This window comes from Mya arenaria, chromosome 16, assembly GCF_026914265.1.
Source record: "Mya arenaria isolate MELC-2E11 chromosome 16, ASM2691426v1".
Classification (NCBI taxonomy): Eukaryota; Metazoa; Mollusca; class Bivalvia; order Myida; family Myidae; genus Mya; species Mya arenaria.
The window spans coordinates 48,156,926-48,180,632 of NC_069137.1; the positions used below are offsets into that span (position 1 = coordinate 48,156,926).

The window sequence follows — 23,707 nt, forward strand, 5'->3', positions numbered from 1 at the left end:
ACCTGAGATGCCTTTGATTCGTCAACTTTGAATATAATACCTGTGTTTTAGTTAATTTAAGGTGTGTTATTTTAATTAATATTATGGTGATAATAGTTAAGGTTTATTAGTTCTATTTATGTATACTTTATCAAAAATAAAAACAAAACAGTTGAGGTATAAAAAGTTTTAAAAGACGTAACGTGTTTGTGTGTTTTTTATGTAGATGTTATGTATGACTAATATCCTTTAACTGATTTAGAGGTCGGAATTTTGTTTAAATCTACCGATTCACCTGATTATAAATAACAGCAGCCGATTGGTGATTTAACAAAATACATGAGCGACAGAATTGAAAAAAATCTCCCATCCATTGACACAAACTATAAGTTGGATTTCTGAATACAAGAAATGAATTAAGGCATCAAATAGTATTTAAATTTATGAAAATTAAATGCTTACCCTACTTGTGTGTCTAGCGAGCGTAAATCCGATGAAAAATACTGCTACTCCTACAACTGAAACCATTTTGGTAATCGCCATTTTAATTGTTGTTTTAAATATAATACACTTGTAATTCTTCAAATGTTATTAAAAATGACTGTTTTCGTTTTGTTATATAAATTATTTTTATTTATTTATTTTTATAAATCCATTGGCTGGTTAAAGTAAAGCGAAGGTGCCGGCTGTTCGTGACGTCATCGAAAGCTTTCAGGTTCTTCAAGACAACACTCTCCGATCAACCGATCACATTGTAATAATAGCGCCGAGAAAATACGGAAGAAAATCTTAACACCACAATGAAATCTACCTCTTTCTTATTTTTTCCGAATTGTTACGGAAAGTCACGAACATTACCGAAGACTTACGGAAATTGTCAGAATGACAAAGTTGATTTTGATTGGCGTATTTTATCACCAAGTGGTCATTTACAGTCATTTTCCTCCATTTAATACATTGTGACAGACATGTTCATCATATATATTTAATTACTACCTATTCGGTCACAGTGGACGTTTATAGCTAACCTTTAAGAATAGTAATTAATTTTATTTTATGTCTGCATCTTTTTTCCCATATTCTATTAAGATTAAGTTTTGATATATAGAAAAAAATACAATTACAATAAATCGCTTCAGAACGGCATGTACAATGTTGACTAAGCCTGTCCTAAATTCAATTTCCATTTTTTTTGTGTTGCAAATGTAGTCGTTGCTCTTGATCCTTTGGGAGGGTATAAGTACCTGGCCCCAATTTCTCGAAACTTCTTAAGTCCCTTAAAACAGGATTAAGCTAAGCTCGCTATTTTTGTTTTTCAATAATTTGCGTAATATTAACTTCTTTAAGAACTTTTATACTTTAGATAGGAATTAAATTTATGATTATCACAATAAACCATTTTCCTTTCCTAAAAGTGCAATTTAAGTATGTATTTTAGCTCATTGAAAGCTACTTAAGCCTGTTAAGCTTAAGAAGTTTCGAGAAATCGGGGCCCGGTGCTTATACCCTCCCAAAGGATCTGGAGCATTACATAGAGGGTATTTGTTTATTTCAGTGTAAGATCGTATTTTATTTAACGAGTGTCATAGAAATCATATTTTCACGAGTGGCGAAGCAAACAAACATATTTTCTGTTTCTTTTATGCTTATTTTCAGAGTTGTATAAGTATTTTATTTTATTTTATTAATAACCCCTTTTTTGAAAATAGTGTTTTTTACGTCGCTACCCGCGTGACATCCCTCATGCAAAATTATAGCTGATGACGTAGCTGTCAAGTTTTAATTTCCGGTTTGTTGAGTAAAGAAGTCTCTGATATTCCTTTTTATAGTTTATCATTCGCTCGTTTTTAATGCAACTATTTTATAAACATTTAACAAATTAAGTATCATTAGTACATCTATGTTAAGAAATAACGAAATCACGTTTATATTGTACAGGGCATGAATATATAACCAATTTACCTCGCCGCAATTTATCAACTAAACATTTGAAAGGTCGAACAAGTAAGCAAAACAATTGCGGATAATCATTGGATTTAAAACATTTCTTAAGTGTTGTTTAAGAGTGTGTTTTATTATACATGGATATTCAGTTATCTCACTGTGTCAGAGATCAGTCTGATTCGCTTGAAGACATGTCGATTTCCAGGAATAGAGCAAAGACCACGTTAGTTCGTTGACACATTTTGAGGCGTGGGTGTGGTAAAGAAATCATCAATAAAACTGTTAATTGTCGTGTGATTTTTTTCCCGGGAAGTTGGTACATGTATTACGTATTACAACGACAAACTATATTTGAACGTTGATATATTACGTTCGAGCAGTTGTTTTTGTCTGTAATCTATTTGGTATAAAAGCAGCTGTTTGAACATTCAGCCATAAAGTTCAGGAAAACTTTTGAAAAACGTGATGACCATTTATCTAAGTTATATACGGTAAGTTGTTTATTTTAAAATATATCTTTATTTAAACTTATTTATCCTTTACTTTAAATTTCATTTTTTGGCAACATTTTCTTGTTCAAAGTGAAGTGTGTTGTTTTGATCAAGGGGAAGTAACTACACATGATTTGGAAGACAGTTTTTGAAGTTGATATTTTCACTCCTTATTTTGCATTGAAAATATCAGATTAATATCATTATTGTTGTTATTTCACTATTTAAACCTCATATTTCAATGAAAAACATGACAGAAACACAATAACTGATTGGCTATAATCATAATTGCCCTCTGGTTGTTGTTGCCGTTGAGGTCTAAGATAAATGGATATTGATCAGTAAAATTTATAGAAACGTATATTAAACAATGAGTTTCGATGCGACGAAGCTATTAATTAAACCCCATTTATAATGACTTCATGTTTTCTTACTGTACAAAACGCATATGATTTGGTGTTGATTATTTGAGTTAAAACTAATAATGCATTAAAATATAAAAAAGTATTTTTTTGCATTGACCTATATTGTGTCCCTTTAACTTTTATTTTGCCCCTTTCGACCTAAAGTGTGCCTCTTTAATCTTTAGTATGCCCTTCGATCTATAGTGTACCCATTTAAACTTTATTTTTCCCCTTTCGACCTATATTGTGCCCCTATAACATTTAGTATGCGCTTCAATCTAAAGTGTGCCCATTAAACTTTATCATGCCCTTTGACCTATCGTGCCCCATTAACCTTAATTATGCCGTTCGATCTATATTGTGTCCATTAAACCTTTATTACGCCCTTCGACCTAGAGTATGTCCCTTCAACCTTTATTATGCCCTCCGACATATATTTTACCTTTAAAATGAGCGAAGAAACGGAGAAATGGATAAAAAGTAAAACTGAGCTACGAAACTCAGAGTCGCCTTCTTCAAGTACATACGAGCTGCGAAAAGCAGAAAGAGTCTTGTAGTGTAATTTGAATGATCAGTTTTAGACATCATGTCAATTATGTTTCACACATATTTTTTTCCGAATTTCATTGAAAAAATTCATATCGTCATAATATTATTTATAAGAAAGACCCATTTTTTGCTTATCGACTCTTATAAAAGTCAACAGTATTCATCAACTTGGACCAACTTATAGACTGATCTCAGAGCAAAATTTGACAGACCAAAATACTGTCACTGATGACTGGTTTTGTACCGATAACCGAGGAAGCTTCTTGTCAGTCATTTAATATTTGTGCGTTTCATCTATAAAATACACGGTTGCAATCTTATTTTCAGTAATTATTTATGTTTGATAAATGCATCCTTTAGTAAGTAGTAAAAGGTAGTAAAAAGTTTATCACTCAATATGTATGATTGATATTCTCGTGTATGAATTGATTTTAAATACGAGTGTCACTCTAAGCTAAGCATTTAGCCACTGCCAAAACATTAAGGAAGAACACTACCATCAAAATTACAATAAAAGACATTTCATAGAAAAAATTGAGTATATAAAATACCAGGTCTGAACTAAATCATCTTCAAGGCAGTTTTATATTAGTACGCAAGTAGTATAACGATTAAAACTAGTAGGCGTTAGACTATGAAGTTGTATGAACATTAACGATGACATACTGTAACACTGAAACGTGATTTATGCTGTATAAAACGGCCATTCGTTTAAGTCCGGCTTTAACCACAAAGTGACACATTTAAGTGATCATGAAGACATATAATATGCTGATTATACAAAATAGTGGGACATAGCTACGTCTTGGAACATAATTGTGTAGAAATAGATGCTCAGCAGCAAAAGCAGTAAAAGACAAATCCATGAATCAATTGTCAGTTCTAGGTTCTAGGAGACACCTAGGTAAGGTCATGCGTCTTGAAAGAATGATTTTGAAATAAATGTACAGTACTTAGTGGGATACAGCCAGGCAAGGTCATGCGTCTTGAAAGAATGATTTTGAAATAAATGTACAGTACTTAGTGGGATACAGCCAGGCAAGGTCATGCGTCTTGAAAGAATGATTTTGAAATAAATGTACAGTACTTAGTGGGATACAGCCAGGCAAGGTCATGCGTCTTGAAAAAATAAGTTTGAAATAAATGTACAGTACTTAGTGGGATACAGCCAGGCAAGGTCATGCGTCTTGAAAAAATAAGTTTGAAATAAATGTACAGTACTTAGTGGGATACAGCCAGGCAAGGTCATGCGTCTTGAAAAAATAAGTTTGAAATAAATGTACAGTTCTTAGTGGAATACCGCTAGGCAAGGTCATGCGTCTTGAAAGTATGATTTTGAAATAAATGTACAGTACTTAGTGGGATACAGCCAGGCAAGGTCATGCGTCTTGAAAGTATGATTTTGAAATAAATGTACAGTACTTAGTGGGATACAGCCAGGCAAGGTCATGCGTCTTGAAAAAATAAGTTTGAAATAAATGTACAGTACTTAGTGGGATACAGCCAGGCAAGGTCATGCGTCTTGAAAAAATAAGTTTGAAATAAATGTACAGTTCTTAGTGGAATACCGCTAGGCAAGGTCATGCGTCTTGAAAGTATGATTTTGAAATAAATGTACAGTACTTAGTGGGATACAGCCAGGCAAGGTCATGCGTCTTGAAAGAATGATTTTGAAATAAATGTACAGTACTTAGTGGGATACAGCCAGGCAAGGTCATGGGTCTTGAAAAAATAAGTTTGAAATAAATGTACAGTACTTAGTGGGATACAGCCAGGCAAGGTCATGCGTCTTGAAAAAATAAGTTTGAAATAAATGTACAGTACTTAGTGGGATACAGCCAGGCAAGGTCATGCGTCTTGAAAGAATGATTTTGAAATAAATGTACAGTACTTAGTGGGATACAGCCAGGCAAGGTCATGCGTCTTGAAAAAATAAGTTTGAAATAAATGTACAGTACTTAGTGGGATACAGCCAGGCAAGGTCATGCGGCTTGAAAAAATAAGTTTGAAATAAATGTACAGTACTTAGTGGGATACAGCCAGGCAAGGTCATGCGTCTTGAAAGAATGATTTTGAAATAAATGTACAGTACTTAGTGGGATACAGCCAGGCAAGGTCATGCGTCTTGAAAAAATAAGTTTGAAATAAATGTACAGTACTTAGTGGGATACAGCCAGGCAAGGTCATGCGTCTTGAAAAAATAAGTTTGAAATAAATGTACAGTACTTAGTGGGATACAGCCAGGCAAGGTCATGCGTCTTGAAAAAATAAGTTTGAAATAAATGTACAGTACTTAGTGGGATACAGCCAGGCAAGGTCATGCGTCTTGAAAAAATAAGTTTGAAATAAATGTACAGTACTTAGTGGGATACAGCCAGGCAAGGTCATGCGTCTTGAAAAAATAAGTTTGAAATAAATGTACAGTTCTTAGTGGAATACCGCTAGGCAAGGTCATGCGGCTTGAAAGTATGATTTTGAAATAAATGTACAGTTCTTAGTGGGATACAGCCAGGCAAGGTTTTGCGTCTTGAAAACAAAATTGAAATAAATGTACAGTTCTTAGTGGGATATAGCTAAGCAAGGTCATGCGGCTTGAAATTATAGGTCTAGAAATAAATGCTCAGTCAGTCTTAAGTGGGAGACAGCTAGACAAGATTATGGAGTCGTTAAAGTCGTACTTACAATATTTTATTCAGCCACGTCGACAACATGTTAATATCGATCGATTTATGTCAAATGTTTCGTTTATCGGAATCGGAAAATAGACGCCATTTTGGTACAATATGATTTTATGACCAAATATGAAAAAATAGGGTTAACCACGTGACCAGTCCTGGACCAATTATGTTGCGTCATTTATGTTGGAGACGTGATATTTGTGTTTTTCCTCTGACATTAAAGAGTAAAAAAGAAGTCCGTTTTTGCGGTCACATGACCAACACACTGTAGATAAACATCACGTGGTCAACTATCCTAATTAGCTAAGATTTTCACGCCACCTTGTTTTTTGACCGATTTGTATGCACGTGACAGGATAATAATCATTATATTGAATATTGGTCATTTCAGGAATGCATTGCGGGGTTGATGTCATTATCGGGGTATGAACGCAATTGGGTTGATCAATGTGTGTGGAGTCCGAAGGACTCCACGCGTACTTTGAACAACCCAATTGCGTTCATATCCCCGATAATGACATCAACCCCGCAATTCATTCCTTATATTTACACCAAAAGTTCATTATTTCATTCAAGAATTGTTAAAAAAAATACTTCATTTCATTTAAGAAAACCTTTCAGTTATCCGTTCTTACCCATTCTGTAAATAGAACGACCCGACTGTAACCGGAAACATTTTTTTCAAATGACGTCACAATAATGCGGGAAAAGATCAACCACTTGAAATCACTTTAAAACGTAAAATTGAAACACTTATACCAACAGTACATCTAAAATATAATAAATTAACACTTTTAAAAATGTTGATTTATGTTTAACGGGACCTGCTCACACAATACAAACAATATCAAGATCAATAGTTTTCATTATATTGTTATGCGATGAATTGCGATCCGAACATATCCGAAGATGTTGCGTTCATCGATTGATGAACGCAATTGCCGAAAGGCAGTTCATTTAAGGAATGGAAGTCGTGGTGTAAATATTCAGCGTTGGCCCTTCGTTTAACCGTTTTTGTTTCTGCAATTTCTCTATTAAAACGTAACATTATTGTAATATTAGTGTTTTCTGACGCATAACCGTTCATAATAAAAAAATTCAAATGAGCGAGTCTCTTTAATACCGAATTTAAAGAAAGGATGACGAAATACTTCATATAAATCATCTCGTTCACTAATTATGCCAAATGTGCACTTCATAATTATCTTGCTAGTTTTTGTATAACTACCAATATAGTATCATTAAATCATCAAGATAGATAAGAGTTTGTAGATATACACACGTGACCTATACTTTCATAGCCGCCATGTTTCTTTTGTTTATCCTACTGGTTTTTACAATCGCAAAACCCCTTCAATGTAGCGGTAAGTTATTCCTTTCTCATTGAACTAATATTTAATACAGTCTTTGTATATGTAGGTGTCTACAGAAAAATGGAGATGTGTTCAACAACGCCATATGCTTAGTGACTGGGACTTATTCAGCTATTCAGTACGTATATATACAAAGATAGATAACGAAAATTCAATTAATTATTCGGCATCAAGATGTATATATCTTTGCTTCCATATTTTACTCATTGGCAGACTAGTTACAGTGTGTCCGCATTTGTTCGCCAATGAAGTCGCTATATTGCGTTTCAAATTTTAAAAATATGTCTCATAAAATGTCCAGACGCCTTGAAATGGAGAAAAAAGTCAGTTTTTTGTGTATGTGGTCTACATTATAAATCACAATTGCGTTCGTGACAAAATAGGTTAAACTGTAAATTTGTTATCGTTCATATTTTGAATGTTTGCCCTCGCAAAGGTCGCTTGTGATATTCCATAAAATTCAAAATATGATCGATATCTAATACCACACCTACCAAGACCGATGTATGATCGTAAAATATCTTTAATTCTCTCAAAAACGGAATGATATTACCGCTATTCTCAATACAATAATTCTCGTTCACCTAAAAATCCTACATTTAGTATGTGATGCCAGGTAAAGGATATCTTGTATAGGAATGACGTCACCATTACGTCATATGTACTTCCGTTGTGTGGAATATTCTCAATAAAAAAATGTTCTTATGATTGATAGACATGTTTTCACATGCTCAATACACTGTAAATCAAAACTATCATTATTCCTGAAACTTTTATACCTTAAGTATCTATTCTTGCTTGATTTATCATTTAGAGTAGAGATTAAAGCATAAACCGTTGCCCTATAGTTGAAAGGTCATTTTGGAAGATCTGTCATGGCGGACGGTGCAATTTTTAGAGTTTGTTTTTCAAGTGGAGTGATTTTTCTTAAGAATAACTTGACCCCCCTTTTTTATTGGCTTAAAAGGTAATTTAAAGCTTGTACTTTAAGAATATATGTGGTTACCATAGCCTGCATTCGCTCGAAATGCCTTTAAATGTTGTCTTAAAATTATAATTTTACATTGAATTATATAGGGAATAACAATGGTGGTGTGTAACCTAAAAGGGACCAAACTGCTTTGTTTAAAAAGTGTTATTTTGGTAAGAAATGTATTGCATTTCACTATTTCTGGCAAATTTTCACAATTAAATGCATTTATCTTGTCCGGTTGATCAAAATATGCTACTAGTATTTCCTGGTTTTCACAACTTTCGCCTATTTTTTTTAAAAAAAATGAGTCGTCTGCAATCTTACGAGCACTGAAAATGTCCAAATTTGGTGAAAATTTGACTGCGAGAACTTGAAATGTGTGCAAAGATGTGAAGAACTGCCCCATTTGATGCTTAGAATGCCATTTGAGTCAAGGTTCAGTTGAAAAACCTCAAAGAATGGCATTTTGGGCCAAAACGCCTTAGAAAATACAGACGCACAGGCACTTGGGTGACAGGCAGTGAAACTGGAAAACCTGACACAGACTATCAGATTGAGGTAGCTTTGGGTGTATTTATGTATGAAGGACTAATCGAAAGTGTTTTTCATAAAAAATGCAGGGACGGGTTTAGTTATAGGAATGACGTCACCATTACGTCATATATACTTCCGTTGTGTGGAATATTCTCAATAAAAAAAATGTTCTTATGATTGATAGACATGTTTTCACATGCTCAATACACTGTAAATCAAAACTATCATTATTCCTGAAACTTTTATACCTTAAGTATCTATTCTTGCTTGATTTATCATTTAGAGTAGAGATTAAAGCATAAACCGCTGCCCTATAGTTGAAAGGTCATTTTGGAAGAACTGTCATGGCGGACGGTGCAATTTTTAGAGTTTGTTTTTTTCAAGTGGAGTGATTTTTCTTAGGAATAACTTGACCCCCCTTTTTTATTGGCTTAAAAGGTAATTTAAAGCTTGTACTTTAAGAATATATGTGGTTATCATAGCCTGCATTCGCTCGAAATGCCTTTCAATGTTGTCTAAAAATTATAATTTTACATTGAATTATATAGGGAATAACAATGGTGGTGTGTAACCTAAAAATAGACTTCTGCTACAGTTTGTGGTTGTCGTAAAATGAAATTTACTTATTAATACAGCTGCACTCTTACAGACTGAACGTTTTGACAACGTTTTTATCTTTTGTCAAGGAACGAGCCAACTTTTGCGAAAATCCATGGAAACGAGTTATTTAAGACTACTGATAAGGAATTAGATCGCAGATGTTTATATCTAAGTTCAAAAAATTATGTTTTATGCATTTTTATTAACGGTTTTAGCCATAAAACATTAATTTTCGAACGGAAAAATGAAAATCTACGATCTGATTTTTTATCAGCAATCTTACGAGGGTCATCGATAAAGTTCGCGGACTACGGTATTTTCAAAGGCATCTTTTGAAAGAAAAACAGAAAAACACTGCTTCTCAATAGTACTATGTTTGGTATGCAGATATTTACGCACACATTTGCTCTTTCCAAGACAAAAAATAAAAAAAGTTGTAAAAGTGGTATATCTGTGAGAGTGCAGCTTTAATATTCCACTAACTATTCTATAGTCAAGATTGCCATGACCAGTCGATACAATACATGACATAGAGATGCTTTTTAACGGTCAGCCGTTATAAGGGTCAGAGGGTTCATGTATAAAAATATCGGTCCAATACATAACATAGCTGGGGGATTCATGTGTTATCTCTCGGTACAATATATGACACAGCCATGCTATTTTACTGTTTTCATGTGAGCTAGAGGGTCCATGTGTAAACTATCGATACAATACATGACACAGCCATGCTACTTAACGGTCTTGCATGAGAGCTAGAGGGTCCATGTGTTAACTATCGATACAATACATGACAGAGCCATGCTAGTTAACGGTCATGCATGAAAGCTAGAGGGTCCATGTGTAAACTATCGATACAATACATGACATGGCCATGCTATTTTACTGTCTTACACGAGAGCTAGAGGGTCCATGTGTAAACTATCGATACAATACATGACACAGCCATGCTACTTAACGTCTTGCGTGAGAGCTAGAGGGTCCATGTGTAAACTATCGATACAATACATGACACAGCCATGCTACTTAACGGGCTTGCACGAGAGCTAGAGGGTTCATTTGTAAACTATCGATACAACACATGACACAGCCACTGGGTTGCATGAGAGCTAGAGGGTTCATGTGTAAACTATCGATACAATACATGACACAGCCACTGGGTTGCATGAGAGCTAGAGGGTTCATGTGTAAACTTTCGATACAATACATGACATAGCCATGCTAGTTAACGGGCTTGCGTGAGTGCTAGAAGGTTCATGTGAAAAATATTGATACAATTCAAGCCTGACCCGAGAGTACTATATTTATTCGCCTACCGGATGTGTTGTGGAGGCTTTCTATAACATTTTGCTATTCTGTTTCGCAGTTTGCCTTGACAGCTATAGGGATTCATGTATACCATTTCTTCACAATGTATGCATTGCCCGAGAGTACAAATTGCCAAGATGTATGATTGAGCAGATGTTTAACTTTTTCTTTCTGATTACCATGACAGCTGTAGGGTTCAATAAACAACTCATTCATAGACCGAGTACAATATATACCCGCCTAACGGTTGTGTAGTGAGGAGATGAAAAATATTTTGCTATGCTGCTTTGCAGTTTGCCATGACAGCTATAGAGGTTCATGCGTGAACTATCGACACAATTCCTGTCTGGCCGGCGAGTACTACACGCTGAATGGGTGTGGCGTGGAGGAGATGTGCTGTTACCATGGGAATTCTGCTACCGCTCCAGCCATAAGACCAAGTAATCTTACATATTGTGATGTCTAATCCATTCCTTACATTTCATGTTATGGGTTGGTATGGAATATTGATATTAACAGATTTAAATTGAGAGTGCATTAGGATTTGTAGTAAGTAAATCGTATTGTTAACCACATATACATATAAACACAAATATTGTGAATTAACACGTGACACAAAATATGAAATATAAATTAGTAGTAAACGAATATAAGAAATATGGTCAAATAAGGAATGATCGAATAAGGTGTGGGTGAACAAAGATAAGATTAAACTCCAACATTCGAAATGGTTTGCCTTAAAGCACAAACAGTGTGTGTATAACACGTGATAAATTACGTCATATGAGCCGCGTCGCGCGATTTTGGGCCTTCGGACATATTTTTAATATTACAATGTTTTAAGGTATTTGAATGCCATGTAATTTCAGAAAGATATTCTGAAATTTTCATGATGATATCACTTAAATTGCGTAAGTTTCGTGTTTACAAGTGAGATAATGTTTTGCGCATTTTTATTACTAAATTTGACGTCATTCAAATGACGTTGTAACGAAAGTGCATTATTCAAATGACGTGCAAAATTATTGTATCAATATTACAACTAGCTTATATTTTAAATCATTTTCTTATCACAGAATCTTTAAGGAACATAAATTAAGATAAAAATAATGAATCATTTTTGTATCTTTAATACATTTGACCGTTTTAAACACAGACTATCAATCCAGTCAAAATATGTCAGGACGAAATCCATGGTTGCTATGGAAACATGAGTAAACCACTGCTCATAAATTATCGAGAAAATGATGCACCAATGACAAACCTTAAAAAGAAAGAAGTCAGGAAGAAATTGATTTACATAGAAAAAATCATTATTTTTGGCATTTTTTATTAATGATTATTTCATTTGTAATAATTATGTCCGAAGGCCCAAAATCGCGCGATGCGGCTCATATATACTACGTCGAAAGGCAAACATTTGCTTAAAATGAAGACTTAAATCAAACATAAGTTTTTCATTTACAAAACAATCTTAAATGAAACAAAGAGCAGTCTATACCGCTTAAAGAGCCCCTCATTTGTTTTATATCCGACATTTTATGAGGTCATTAGTTTCCTCAAAAATATCGACAAACATGTTTCCAAAATAATGTTTTGACAGTGCTCCGTCAGACGTCCGTGTTGTGAAAAGGTTTGTCGAAGTGTTTTAGAAACTAAACTCGCTATCAAATTCTGGTAAAAGACCAATGGTAGGGCTCCGAAAGCGGCGTAGATTGCACTATGTTTCATTTAAAATGGTGAAAGTATTTTATCAAATCAAAATATTGCCTTACGACGTAGCATTTATGACGCAACTTATCACGTGGTATACACACACTGACAAATATTCGTTAACAAAGAAAGAAAAGTTTTTAACTCCTTGTCTAATTTTATGCTTAATAACTCTGGTTTTCACGAAGTTTAGCATATGCATCATTCATTAGTCTATAACAGAACACCTATTGTTGTATTATCATTTGAATCGCCTATCCTCTACAATGAAGTTACCAATCTTAGTATAACAAAATATGTTGTGTGTATTGTCCAGATCAGTGTGGTATGAGCACACCCCAGGAGCAACATGACACCAAGATTGTGGGCGGGACGGTGGCCAAGGCGGGCGAATACCCCTGGCAGGTTGGATAATGTGTTTGCCATCTCAATTTTTATTCAAAATCACACTGTAAACTACAAGGGACAAGTCCTGTAGTATACATTTAAGAAAACAGTCTGTGTGACCAAGGCGGGCGAATATCCTTGGCAGGTTGGATAATGTGTTTGCCATCTCAATTTTTATTCAAATTCACACTGAAAACTCCAAGGGACAAGTCCAGTAGTATACTTTTAAGCAAACAGTCTGTGTGACCAAGACACGCGCAAATCCCTGCCAGGTTGGTAATGTGTTTTGCCATCTCAGTTGTATCGTCGAAGTTTTATAGATATTAAGAAAAAACACAGTGTAAACTACAAGAACAAGACAAGTAGTATAATATTCAAAGGCCTAGTTTAAGCCTTCTATAAGTGACCCCCCCCCCCCCGCCAACCGCGTATTTGTGCACAATCTCTGTTAATTGATCTTAGTCTTATTGCCTAATTGTCTTATCAGATCTCCAATCTGAGTATCATGTTGTGCGGTTTTGGCTGTTTTATTACATAATGGACACTAAATGGCCCTGAGCCAATACACGAATACACAGGAAATTGGCCCCTACTGTGACACCAGTACAATTAGCAGGAGATGCAGAGCAGGGGATTATCATGCCAAACATTCCTTAAACTAGGCCTTTAATGCATTTAAAATTAGATGAAATAAAACTATGTGATCACTTACAAATTTACAGACATGGTTCTTGTACGTCTTAGTGTAAATATTCTTAATAGTTCAATATCATTTATTACTATTATTATGAATATTTAAACAAAAAAACAACAACTTTATTTGCTAATTGTGCGCAATTAAGTTCTTGCATCTAATTGCAGGTGTCATTACGGAACACTGGTTTCCACGTGTGTGGTGGTATTCTGGTCGACCGTAATTGGGTACTGACTGCTGCCCACTGCTTTAGAGAGTAAGTATAAGGGTGAACACGAAAATGTATTACCTTCTCCCTTATTTAATGTCACTCAGAACGTTATCGCATTCACTTTACGAAGTGATTTTTAGTGATTCAACTGTACAACATTGTATTAATCACTTTCTTTGACTTGATATTACGCGAGAGTGTGTTCTGATGTTGTGGGAGTACCCGTAGAAATTCCACTTGTCCGGCTTGGCGATCACAAACTAACCCACATGCGTTTAGGTAGGAAATCGAATACGCCATACCTCGAATGCAACAACAATCACTGCGCTTATTGGACAATCTACTTTCGTATTATATATTGTCTTCATGTATGAAAAAAATGTGCCATACAGTCTTGTAAGGAACGATGCAACGATCGAAGATTCATATAGATGAAATGACATTTCAACAATACATCACGCTGTTGCTATTCAGCCTAGTGAAGCTTTGAATCATAAATTTGTAAAGATAAAAAAGCAAAGCTTGGTTGACTTCTAATAAAAGGAGTCAATTTATTTATTTTAAATAAACACATACATAAACAAAATACAAGATACACGATACAAGCATCTGTATTTAAAGTCAATTATATGCTTACAAGAAATATAAGCTTAATGACCTATTTTTCGATATGAATAACAAACATACATACACTATCAAAACATAACAAAGAGCTGGTAACCTTGAAATAAATAGACACATATAAACGTATTTTAGGAACCACAATCCCAAAGAATGGACTGTTGTAGTAGGTGAAAACGATCGAGCGTTCCTTGAAGGTCAAGAACGGATTATACAGGTAAGTCGCCGGTCTGTATGCTTGTAGGTGAAAACGATCGAGCGTTCCTTGAAGGTCAAGAACGGATTATACAGGTAAGTAGCCGGTCTGTATGCTTGATTTATATTTTATAGTGACTGATCCTAAAAAATACATTTGGTTAGAGTAAGCCGACTCTACCTATGAAATAGACCGGGAATCGAACCGGTGTGAGAAGTGAGTGCGCTAATCACTGCGCTGTTTGTCTGCGCTGTCTGTCTGTCTGTCTGTCTGTCTGTCTGTCTCTCTGCTAACCTAAAACGTCTAATAAGCTCGCTCTGTGACTCACCCGCATTCGTTATCCGATTCTCCAGTATTCCTATTTTTGGCTGCCTGGTGATCTCATAGTTTTGGTCATCATTTGAAATGGTTGCATGTGCATATAAAGTAAATGTAAATTTTAACTTGACGGAATAATGTAGAACGATGTAAACGCGTGCACCGTGAAATTTTGGCTAAGGATTGCATCGTTAAAATACAAGCAAATTTAAAGTATTTCACACGTGTAGAGGCATAAAATAGCATAGTCTTTTAAAGGCTAAGACATATTTTCATATATATTCTGTCAAAATAGTTTTTAAGAAAGTAACGTCGCATGCTTGTGTGTTTACATCGGTTTTGATCCGTAGTGACCCATGTGAGAACCCCGTCGAAGTCACGTGATTCCTCACCCCGTTAACTATCGAGCTCTGGTTGTGATGATGTTGTTTCAATGTATAACGAACCAGTTTGAGCCAACGAGAAATTCGAGCCAAGCAAGTCAAGCCAACGGGGTTTGACTATTCTCAATAGAGCTTATGATAAATTTCAGGCGGACACAATATTTGTCCACTCCCATTTCGACGCACAGTCGTACGTGAATGACATAGCGATGATCCAGCTGTCTGAAGACGTTGATATTAACCCGTACGTTCGCCCTGTCTGCATGCCCCCTGCTGGATCCAACCACACCTACCAGACGTGTGTGATCACGGGATGGGGCGCAGCTTATAGCGGTAAGATATTGCTGTAGAAAAGTAATGAATTAAGTATGTATTTATTATGCCGTCATCCGCCAGCAAAATATGACATCGACTACCAGACGTGTGTGATAATTGGATAGGATGCGGCTTAAAGGCCTAGTTTAAGAAATGTTTGGCATGATAATCCACTGCTGTGCATCTCCTGCTAATTGAAGTGGTGTCACAATAGGGGCCAATTTTGTGTATCGGTTTACTAACCCATTTAGAGTCCATTTCTATAATAAAAACCTCAAAATTGCACAGCAGGATCCTCAGATCGGGGATCTGATAAAACGGCACCAGGCAATTAGATTAAGATCACTACACAGAGGCTGTGTACTATACACCGCTTGGGGTGGGGTCACTTATAGAAGGCTTAAACTAGGCCTTTAAGTATGTATCTATGATGCCGTCATCCGCCAACAAAATAGGTCCACACCTACCAGACGAGTGTGATCACGGGATGGGGCGCAGCTTACAGCGGTAAGATATTTCTACAGAAAGGCAATAAATTAAGTATGTATTTATAATGCCGTCATCCGCCGGCAAAATCTAACCACGATTTCCAAGCGTTTGTGGTAAGTGGATGTGGCGCGGCGTACAGTAGTAAGATATTCAAATAGAAATGTCATGAATTCAAATATGTATTTTTTATGCGTAATCCGCCGACAGAAGCAAACCCAAACTACAAGACGAGTTTGATCACGGGTAGGGGCGCGGCTTACAGCGGTAGGATATTGCTATAGAAATTTAGTGAATCTAAGTATGTACTTATTATGCCGTCATCAGCCGGCAAAATCTAACCACGACTACCAGGCCTTTGCCATAACAAGATGTGACGCGGCTTACAGCGGTAAAATATTAATATTATTATGAATTAAACATGTATTTATTATGTCATCATCCACCGGTAGAATCTAACCACGACTACCAGACGTTAGTGATATCGGGACGGGGTGCAGATTTAAATGGTAATGATTTGCTTTAGAACGGTAATGAATCAAAGTATATATTTATTATGCTGTAATATCTCAGCAGAATTCAAGCACGCCTGACCGACCTGAGTGATAATGGGATGGGTGCAGCTAAAGTCTGGTGCAATTTCTACAGCGAAGTGGTCAAATATTAGAGCATAAGCCCTATTAACGGGCAATATATAAGGGCTCAAAATTACTGGACGGGTGACAGAAACGTACAGTCTCCATAGACAGACAACACATGTATCAGCTTTATCAATAATATACAACTATAATCATACCCAAATACAGTTAAAAAAGTCAATCAAGTACCATACTCAGTATTTAGGGTTAAAATGGAGTTGTTGTAATTGGACGATGGTCGTTAAATAATTGTGCAAAGTATTAAGTCAATTAAATGAAGGGTATATACATTTGATTAAAAAGCCCAAATTGCCCTAAAACTTGCACTCTTACTCCCAAAAAAGATTTACCAAAATTAATAATATTGTTTAAATATTCCAAAAAGGATGAAAAAATGTCAAAATCAATGGTTTTTATGAAGGATATCGAGTTTAATTTGAAAGAAATGAGCATAAAACACAGTATTTCTACCTTACGAGACTATAGTATACCACAGTAAATCTTTAAGCATTCACCAATTATGTAATATCGTTGCGCTTTCTGTTATTAAATTCACAGTTACAAATTTGTTACCAGTAGTTAATATTTTCCATAAAGGCATTATTTAGTTAGTAAGGTTTATCAGTCAAATTTTATGTTTGTTATACATGTGTATGTTTTGACTTTGAATAAGAGTGTCACTTTTACTAAACCTCAAACTTGAACCTTAGTTCCTAGGCCTATCCTGTATTCCAAGAAATGAACGAAAATGCCAACTTTGTAATACACTTGAAGATGAATTCCATTTTCTCTTAGAATGTCCTTTATATCATGAATTAAGAATCTTATACATTAAGCGATATTATTGGCGCAATCCAAATATTCCTAAATTTATCGAACTGATTTCGAGCGAAAATGTAACTACTATTATAAAACTATGTTGTTTTGTCTATAAGGGCCTTGAAATGCGTCAGTTTAGACATTAGACACTTTTCTCCACTAACATTTTTTCAATATTTTAAGCAAATGTGATATTACTTTACTTTGTTTATACATTATGATTGATTTTGAAAGTTGCTCTATCGGAAATGTTTATATACTGTACATGTTTATATTATATGTAACTGATGGGCTGTAAGCTTATAGTTAATAAAATCTTCTTCTTCTTCTATAGTGCAATGTAAGCTACAGGAACAAGTCTAACTATAACTCTCAAACACGAATTTTTGATTAATGAAAGCATTGTTTTCTCACAGGCGGCCACGGAACCCACGCACTGTACAAGGCCAATGTCCCAGTCCTGCCCACAGATGTTTGCACATACCTACTGGATAGGAGCATACCCAACACCATGATTTGTGCGGGATTCAAACAAGGAGGTGTGGATACGTGCCAGGTAACACATGGCGATGGCGTTGTATGATTTCCGATGGTTTATAGATATTCATTTAATGCTTTTCGATGGAATATGGACTTTTATCAGTAAAATAACAACAGTGATATTTTGAAATTGATATTTTCACTGCAAAAGAATGAGTGAAAATATTAACTTTCAGAACTACTTTTAAAATCCATTGCAGTTACCCTTAATCAAAATAGAACACTCAACCATAAAATGTTGGGAAAAAAACTTTTACATAGGTTTAGCTTCGCCACTCGTGAAAATATGTTTTTCTGTTAACTCGTGAAATAAAATACGATCTTACACTGAAATAAACAAATATCCTCTATGTATCAATCAAATAAAATTGATATTTTAATGTTTCAAACAGTGAAAATATCTATTTGATATTTTTCACTGTTCTGAATTTAAGCCCGCTCTCGATTCAAAATCAAACGACAGCGCACGCAGCACTGTAATGATGTCATTTCAGAAAAGAACGTATACAAACGGGTGCACCTTTCCAAAAAAAAAAAAAAATTCAAATAAACGACCTTTTTCCTATTTTATGATAAAACATGTTTGTTTCAGTGTAAGCAATATATTTCAATTCTTGAACACTAAACTATTTTTATATGCACGTGCCAGGTAAGACAAGCGCGTTTTATGCTTTCCGGTGGTTTATAGATATGCATCAATCAAATTAAATTGATATTTTACTGTTTCAAACAGTGAAAACCTTATTTTGTTATTTTCACTGTTTTGAAATTAATGCTCGCCCTCGGCTCGAAATCAAACGTTAGCGCACGCACTCTGTGATACATGTTCAAGGACGTCATTTCAGAAATAACGTAACGTGCGTATACAAATGGGTGCGCCTTTCCAAAATTTTTTAATCAAACGACTTTTAATTCGATTTCAAAACATTTGATAAACTAGTGTTTCAGTGTAAGCAATATATTTCACCCCGTGAATATCAAAAGTTCATATTTCACTCTCATTCAAATGATAATAACGTATTTATTTGATTTATGTTGCAATGTGCACGGCACTCGTGAGATATAAACGTTGGTGCTCACTCGCTGAACTATTTTACATATTACAAAAAACAACATTGAAACAAACAAGAATCCAGAATATCTTAACATACTCCAATGGCGATATTGTAATTATTAAGTAGTGTGTCTTGTTTTACAGCAATGTGTCTGCTGTTTAGGGCTTGTTTCGTCTTAATTAGTGTGCCTTAAAGGCCCAGTTAAAGCCTTCTTTAAGTGACCCCCCACCACCACCACCACCAACTGTGAATAGTACACAACCTCTGTTAAATTGATCTTAATCTTCTTGCCCTCATCTCTCTTATCAGATCTCCGATCTGAGTATCCTGCTGTGCAGTTTTGAAAGTTTTATTATAGAAATTGACCCTAAATGGCCCTGAACCAATAATCGAATACGTAGGAAATTGGCCCCTACTGTGACACCAGTGCAATGAGCAGAAGATGCACAGGGGATTATCATGCCAAACATTCATTAAACAAGGCCTTTAAACACGATGTCGATTAAAAGTTATCTGCTACTAGCCTTGTTTCTATTATTTAACTGATTTCTTTATTTCCTTTAAGTTCATGGGATCAGACATGAATATTTCTTTGGTTGAATTAATTCTTTAGCTCATTTGTGAAACGATGTGTGAAGTAATATATTAAATTCAATAAATCATTATTTGAAACTGATTGTCAACGTCACTTCTACAGGGTGGCTGTTGTGAACCACTGGTTTGCAAATCTGGCGTCAATTGCAAAGGGGTTTGAATCGTAACATTGTGAAAACGTATTTTTTTGGAAAACATGAATCAAAAGAGATTTTTACAGAGTGATATTGGTTGACCACTATCCTGCGCAGTCTTAAGTATTTACCAAATAGTTGGGATATATACATTGTTCATTTGTTATTTTTAAGAGATCGTTAAACATCACGTTCATAGGGTTTAAAGGGTGACAGCTGTGAAACACTGGTATGCAAATCTAGTAGCATTTGCCAAAGCGCTGGAAACGTGTTTTGCTTGGAAACGTAAATAAAATACCAAGTCAATTTTACAGAATGACATTGAAGGACCACAATTTTGCGAACCCGGCATTATCTGCCAGATTATTGGGATAATTACATTCTAAATCAGTTTTTATGCAAAAAAAATAAAAAATTAATACTTCCACAGGGTGACAGCGGTGGGCCGTTAGTCTGCGAATCAGGAGGCATCTACCAGATAGTTGGGATCGTGTCGTGGGGATACTCCTGCGCGGAAAAATACACCCCGGGGGTCTACACAAACGTACCAGCCTACATTGACTGGATACATGCTGTGCTGAACGCCTATGACCCGACCTCCGTCGTGCTTCACCCACAGTTCCTAGGTAGTCCTATTGGGAAGCGAGCTGGTGGGGAGAGGCGGGGTGATGAGGAGAGGAAAATTAACGTGTACAATTAAGATTTTACTGTTTATGAAAATTAAACATGGAAACAATAATTGGTATCTTGTTTGTATCCCTTTGTGTAATAGAAATTTAAGTATATACAACACAAATTAAAGTGACACTCTTATTCCAAATCAATACATACAAATGTATAACAAAAATAAATTTTGACTGATAATCCTTTAACTAGTTACTAATTAATGCATTTATGAAAAATATTAATTACTGATAACAAGATTCTAACCGTGTATTTAATAGCAGACAACGCAAATGCTAAAATATTTACTGTGATCTTCTATTGTTTTAAAAGGTGTGTTTTATGCTCATTTCTTTCAAATTCAACTCGGTATCCATCATACGAACCATTGTTTTCGACATTTAATAATCCTTTTTGGAATATTAAAACAATATTATTAATAAATCTTATTTGGGATTAAGAGTGCATCTTTATGGTATAATTGAAACATGTAAACAATGCATTTAACTACAAAGGTACTGAAAGTATAGAATAATCAAACCTTATTTTCTATTTGCTATCGTTGACATAACGCCTATATGTAAGTATTCCATACACAAACACAATTTCGTAAATAATCTTCTTATAGTTTAGGGTTTACGAAAAATTCAACTGGCATTTAAATGACAATAAGGTTTTTTTTTATATCTTTTGCGTTTTGTATTATTGACGCAAGTTTAAAAAGAGATATACCTTGTATAATAGTATTCTGGGCTTAATATGGAGACAAGCCAGGTGTCATTATCCACAGTGACTTGAAGGAAATGTGCTGAATTTTGACCTCTAAAAAATTTAGTGACATTTTACCTAAAATAACCTAAAATATATTTTTTTTTTCTTCAGATTCATCAAAGGGGTCACTCATACCAACTATCTAGCATAAATAACTATGAATTACGGCACATCTACAAAGTCAGAAAATCTCGATTTGTCTAAATAGAGTAAAGAGAAACAACTCCAATTTCATCGAAATGTGACAGCTAAGAACAACATGCCTACAAAAGCACCCAAACGAAAAGTTGCAACAAAAACATGCAGCCAACATGCAGATAAAACTTCAATCTTTCAATTGCAACCAATATTCTCACCTGAACTTGCATCTAGTTGGAGAAATTGGATAAAGTTTCTGAAAATATCGCAAAAAAATCTCAACACAGACTAGCGTTCTGTTAAGGATAATAAACCAGTCTATTTTTTTTTTAATATTGTATTTAATAATACAATCAACCTTACTAATATTTCATCAATTACCTTTCATTAATAAACGAACAAAACAGCCTTTACTCGCGAGATAATGGGTAAATTAAAAAAAAAACACATGCAGGTTTGGTTACATTACACTATTACTTCTTCCCCGAATTCGGCTAATTTAGGTAAAATGTCACTAAATTTTTTAGAGGTCAAAATTCAGCACATTCCCTTCAAGTCACCGTGTCATTATCAAGCCATTCGTGAACCCTACGTGTGGGATATGGCAATTTTCCGAAATTCAAAACACATCATTATTTACATGAATGCATTTCCAGATTGACGACACACATGTTTTGCTTATACACGAGTCATAACAATGTCTCTTAGAGTGTTTTCAGCTTTGGTTTTTGGCAATATTTCACCATTTCATACGGTGTGTGTTTGAAATCAATAGTTTAAAATAAATGAATTAAAAAAACTGTTGTCTTTTCATGTTCCAATTAACTTGCAATTTCCATAACACGTATATCCGAATTTGTTCTTTGTGACTTACTTATAACTAACTAATAAAGGAACAGGAAATACAAATAAATTAAAAGTACTAAATTTTGAGTTGATTTCATATATGCAGATTTTTTCACGGTCTGCAGATTTGTCCCTCGTTCTTTGAGCTAAAGACCAATACTACGCACAAAACTCGGCCAATATGAAATAACCTGATTAATAACATCACACTAAAATAGGATTTAATAACAGGCTTAACATTATGGTTTCACTGTTTATTTCCTGGTTAAAATAATTCCATAATAAGCGTAATAACAAACATGATAAAAAGAAAGTTAAAACAATTTAACTAAATCAAGAAAACTGAACTGAATTCTAAATCTGCTCCTCGCAGGAGACCTCGTTTGAGCATAAAAATTCAAATTTTAGCATGATGACGCAGAAACTCTTAATAATGAACTAGCAGCAAGTATTGATGTTGAATTGTTGAATTAAGGAACTAAGTGTATACCTCTAATTCGACTTAAGTTTAACAAACCTTAATTAACGGCGTTAACTGTTGGAAATAATTGAAAAATATAAAATAATACTGTCAAATTTGATCACATTCTTAGATAAACACTTAAAATAGCATTACCATTCTATTTAAAAAAAATGATCCAGTGTTCGGGCCTTTAAGAGTGACACTTGGACCAATTTGTATGCAACGGCCCGGTTTCACATTGAATTTATCTATGTTGTTCTTCACACAAGCTTAGCATCTTTTGCCATTCCATAGAACACTCCGTTAGTATCATTTAGTAGAGTTTGTGGGGAATCGAACTCCTTGATAAGGCCTGCATCGAGCACCATAACCCTGTAATGATAGAGACAAAAATAGCATCAAACTCCTGTATATGGTCTAGCACCATAACTTTTACAACAGGGACAACTAGATCATCAAACTTCCTGAAAGACCTGCATCTAAAATGACAAGTCTGAAAATGTCGATAGAGACAACTAGAGCATCCATCTGCTTGAAAGACCTGCATCTTACACAAGTCTGAAAATATCGATAAAGAAAACTAGAACATCAAACTGCCTGAAAGACCTGCATCTCACACTACACGTCTGGAAATATCGATAGAGACAACTAGAGCATCAAACTTCCTGAAAGACCTGCATCTAAAACGACACTTCTGGAAATATCGATAGAGACAACTAGAGCATCAAACTTCCTGAAAGACCTGCATCTCACACGACAACTGGAAATATCGATAGAGACAACTAGAGCATCCAACTGCCTGAAAGACCTGCATCTCACACGACAACTGGGAATATCGATAGAGACAACTAGAGCATCCAACTGCCTGAAAGACATGCATCTCACACGA

The 23,707-nt window shown here is 35.0% G+C and overlaps 1 protein-coding gene across 1 annotated transcript; it reads left to right on the forward strand.

Moving 5' to 3' along the window:
- The first annotated feature begins 7,325 nt into the window (after nucleotides 1-7,325).
- On the forward strand, nucleotides 7,326-20,676 carry LOC128221823 (trypsin-2-like). Its single transcript, XM_052930430.1, has 8 exons — nucleotides 7,326-7,409; nucleotides 11,127-11,273; nucleotides 12,863-12,951; nucleotides 13,795-13,883; nucleotides 14,595-14,676; nucleotides 15,506-15,689; nucleotides 18,031-18,170; nucleotides 20,368-20,676. The coding sequence occupies exons 1-8, from the start codon at nucleotides 7,352-7,354 to the stop codon at nucleotides 20,635-20,637; spliced, it is 1,059 nt and encodes a 352-aa protein (XP_052786390.1). The 5' UTR covers nucleotides 7,326-7,351; the 3' UTR covers nucleotides 20,638-20,676.
- Nucleotides 20,677-23,707: the final 3,031 nt, after the last annotated feature.

Coding starts and splice junctions, on each gene's coding strand:
- LOC128221823 (XM_052930430.1), top strand. CDS start 7,352: ATGTTTCTTTTGTTTATCCTACTGGTTTTTACAATCGCAAAACCCCTT. Junction 13,884..14,594: donor GCTGCCCACTGCTTTAGAGA/GTAAGTATAAGG, acceptor AACGTATTTTAG/GAACCACAATCCCAAAGAAT. Junction 14,677..15,505: donor GTCAAGAACGGATTATACAG/GTAAGTCGCCGG, acceptor GATAAATTTCAG/GCGGACACAATATTTGTCCA.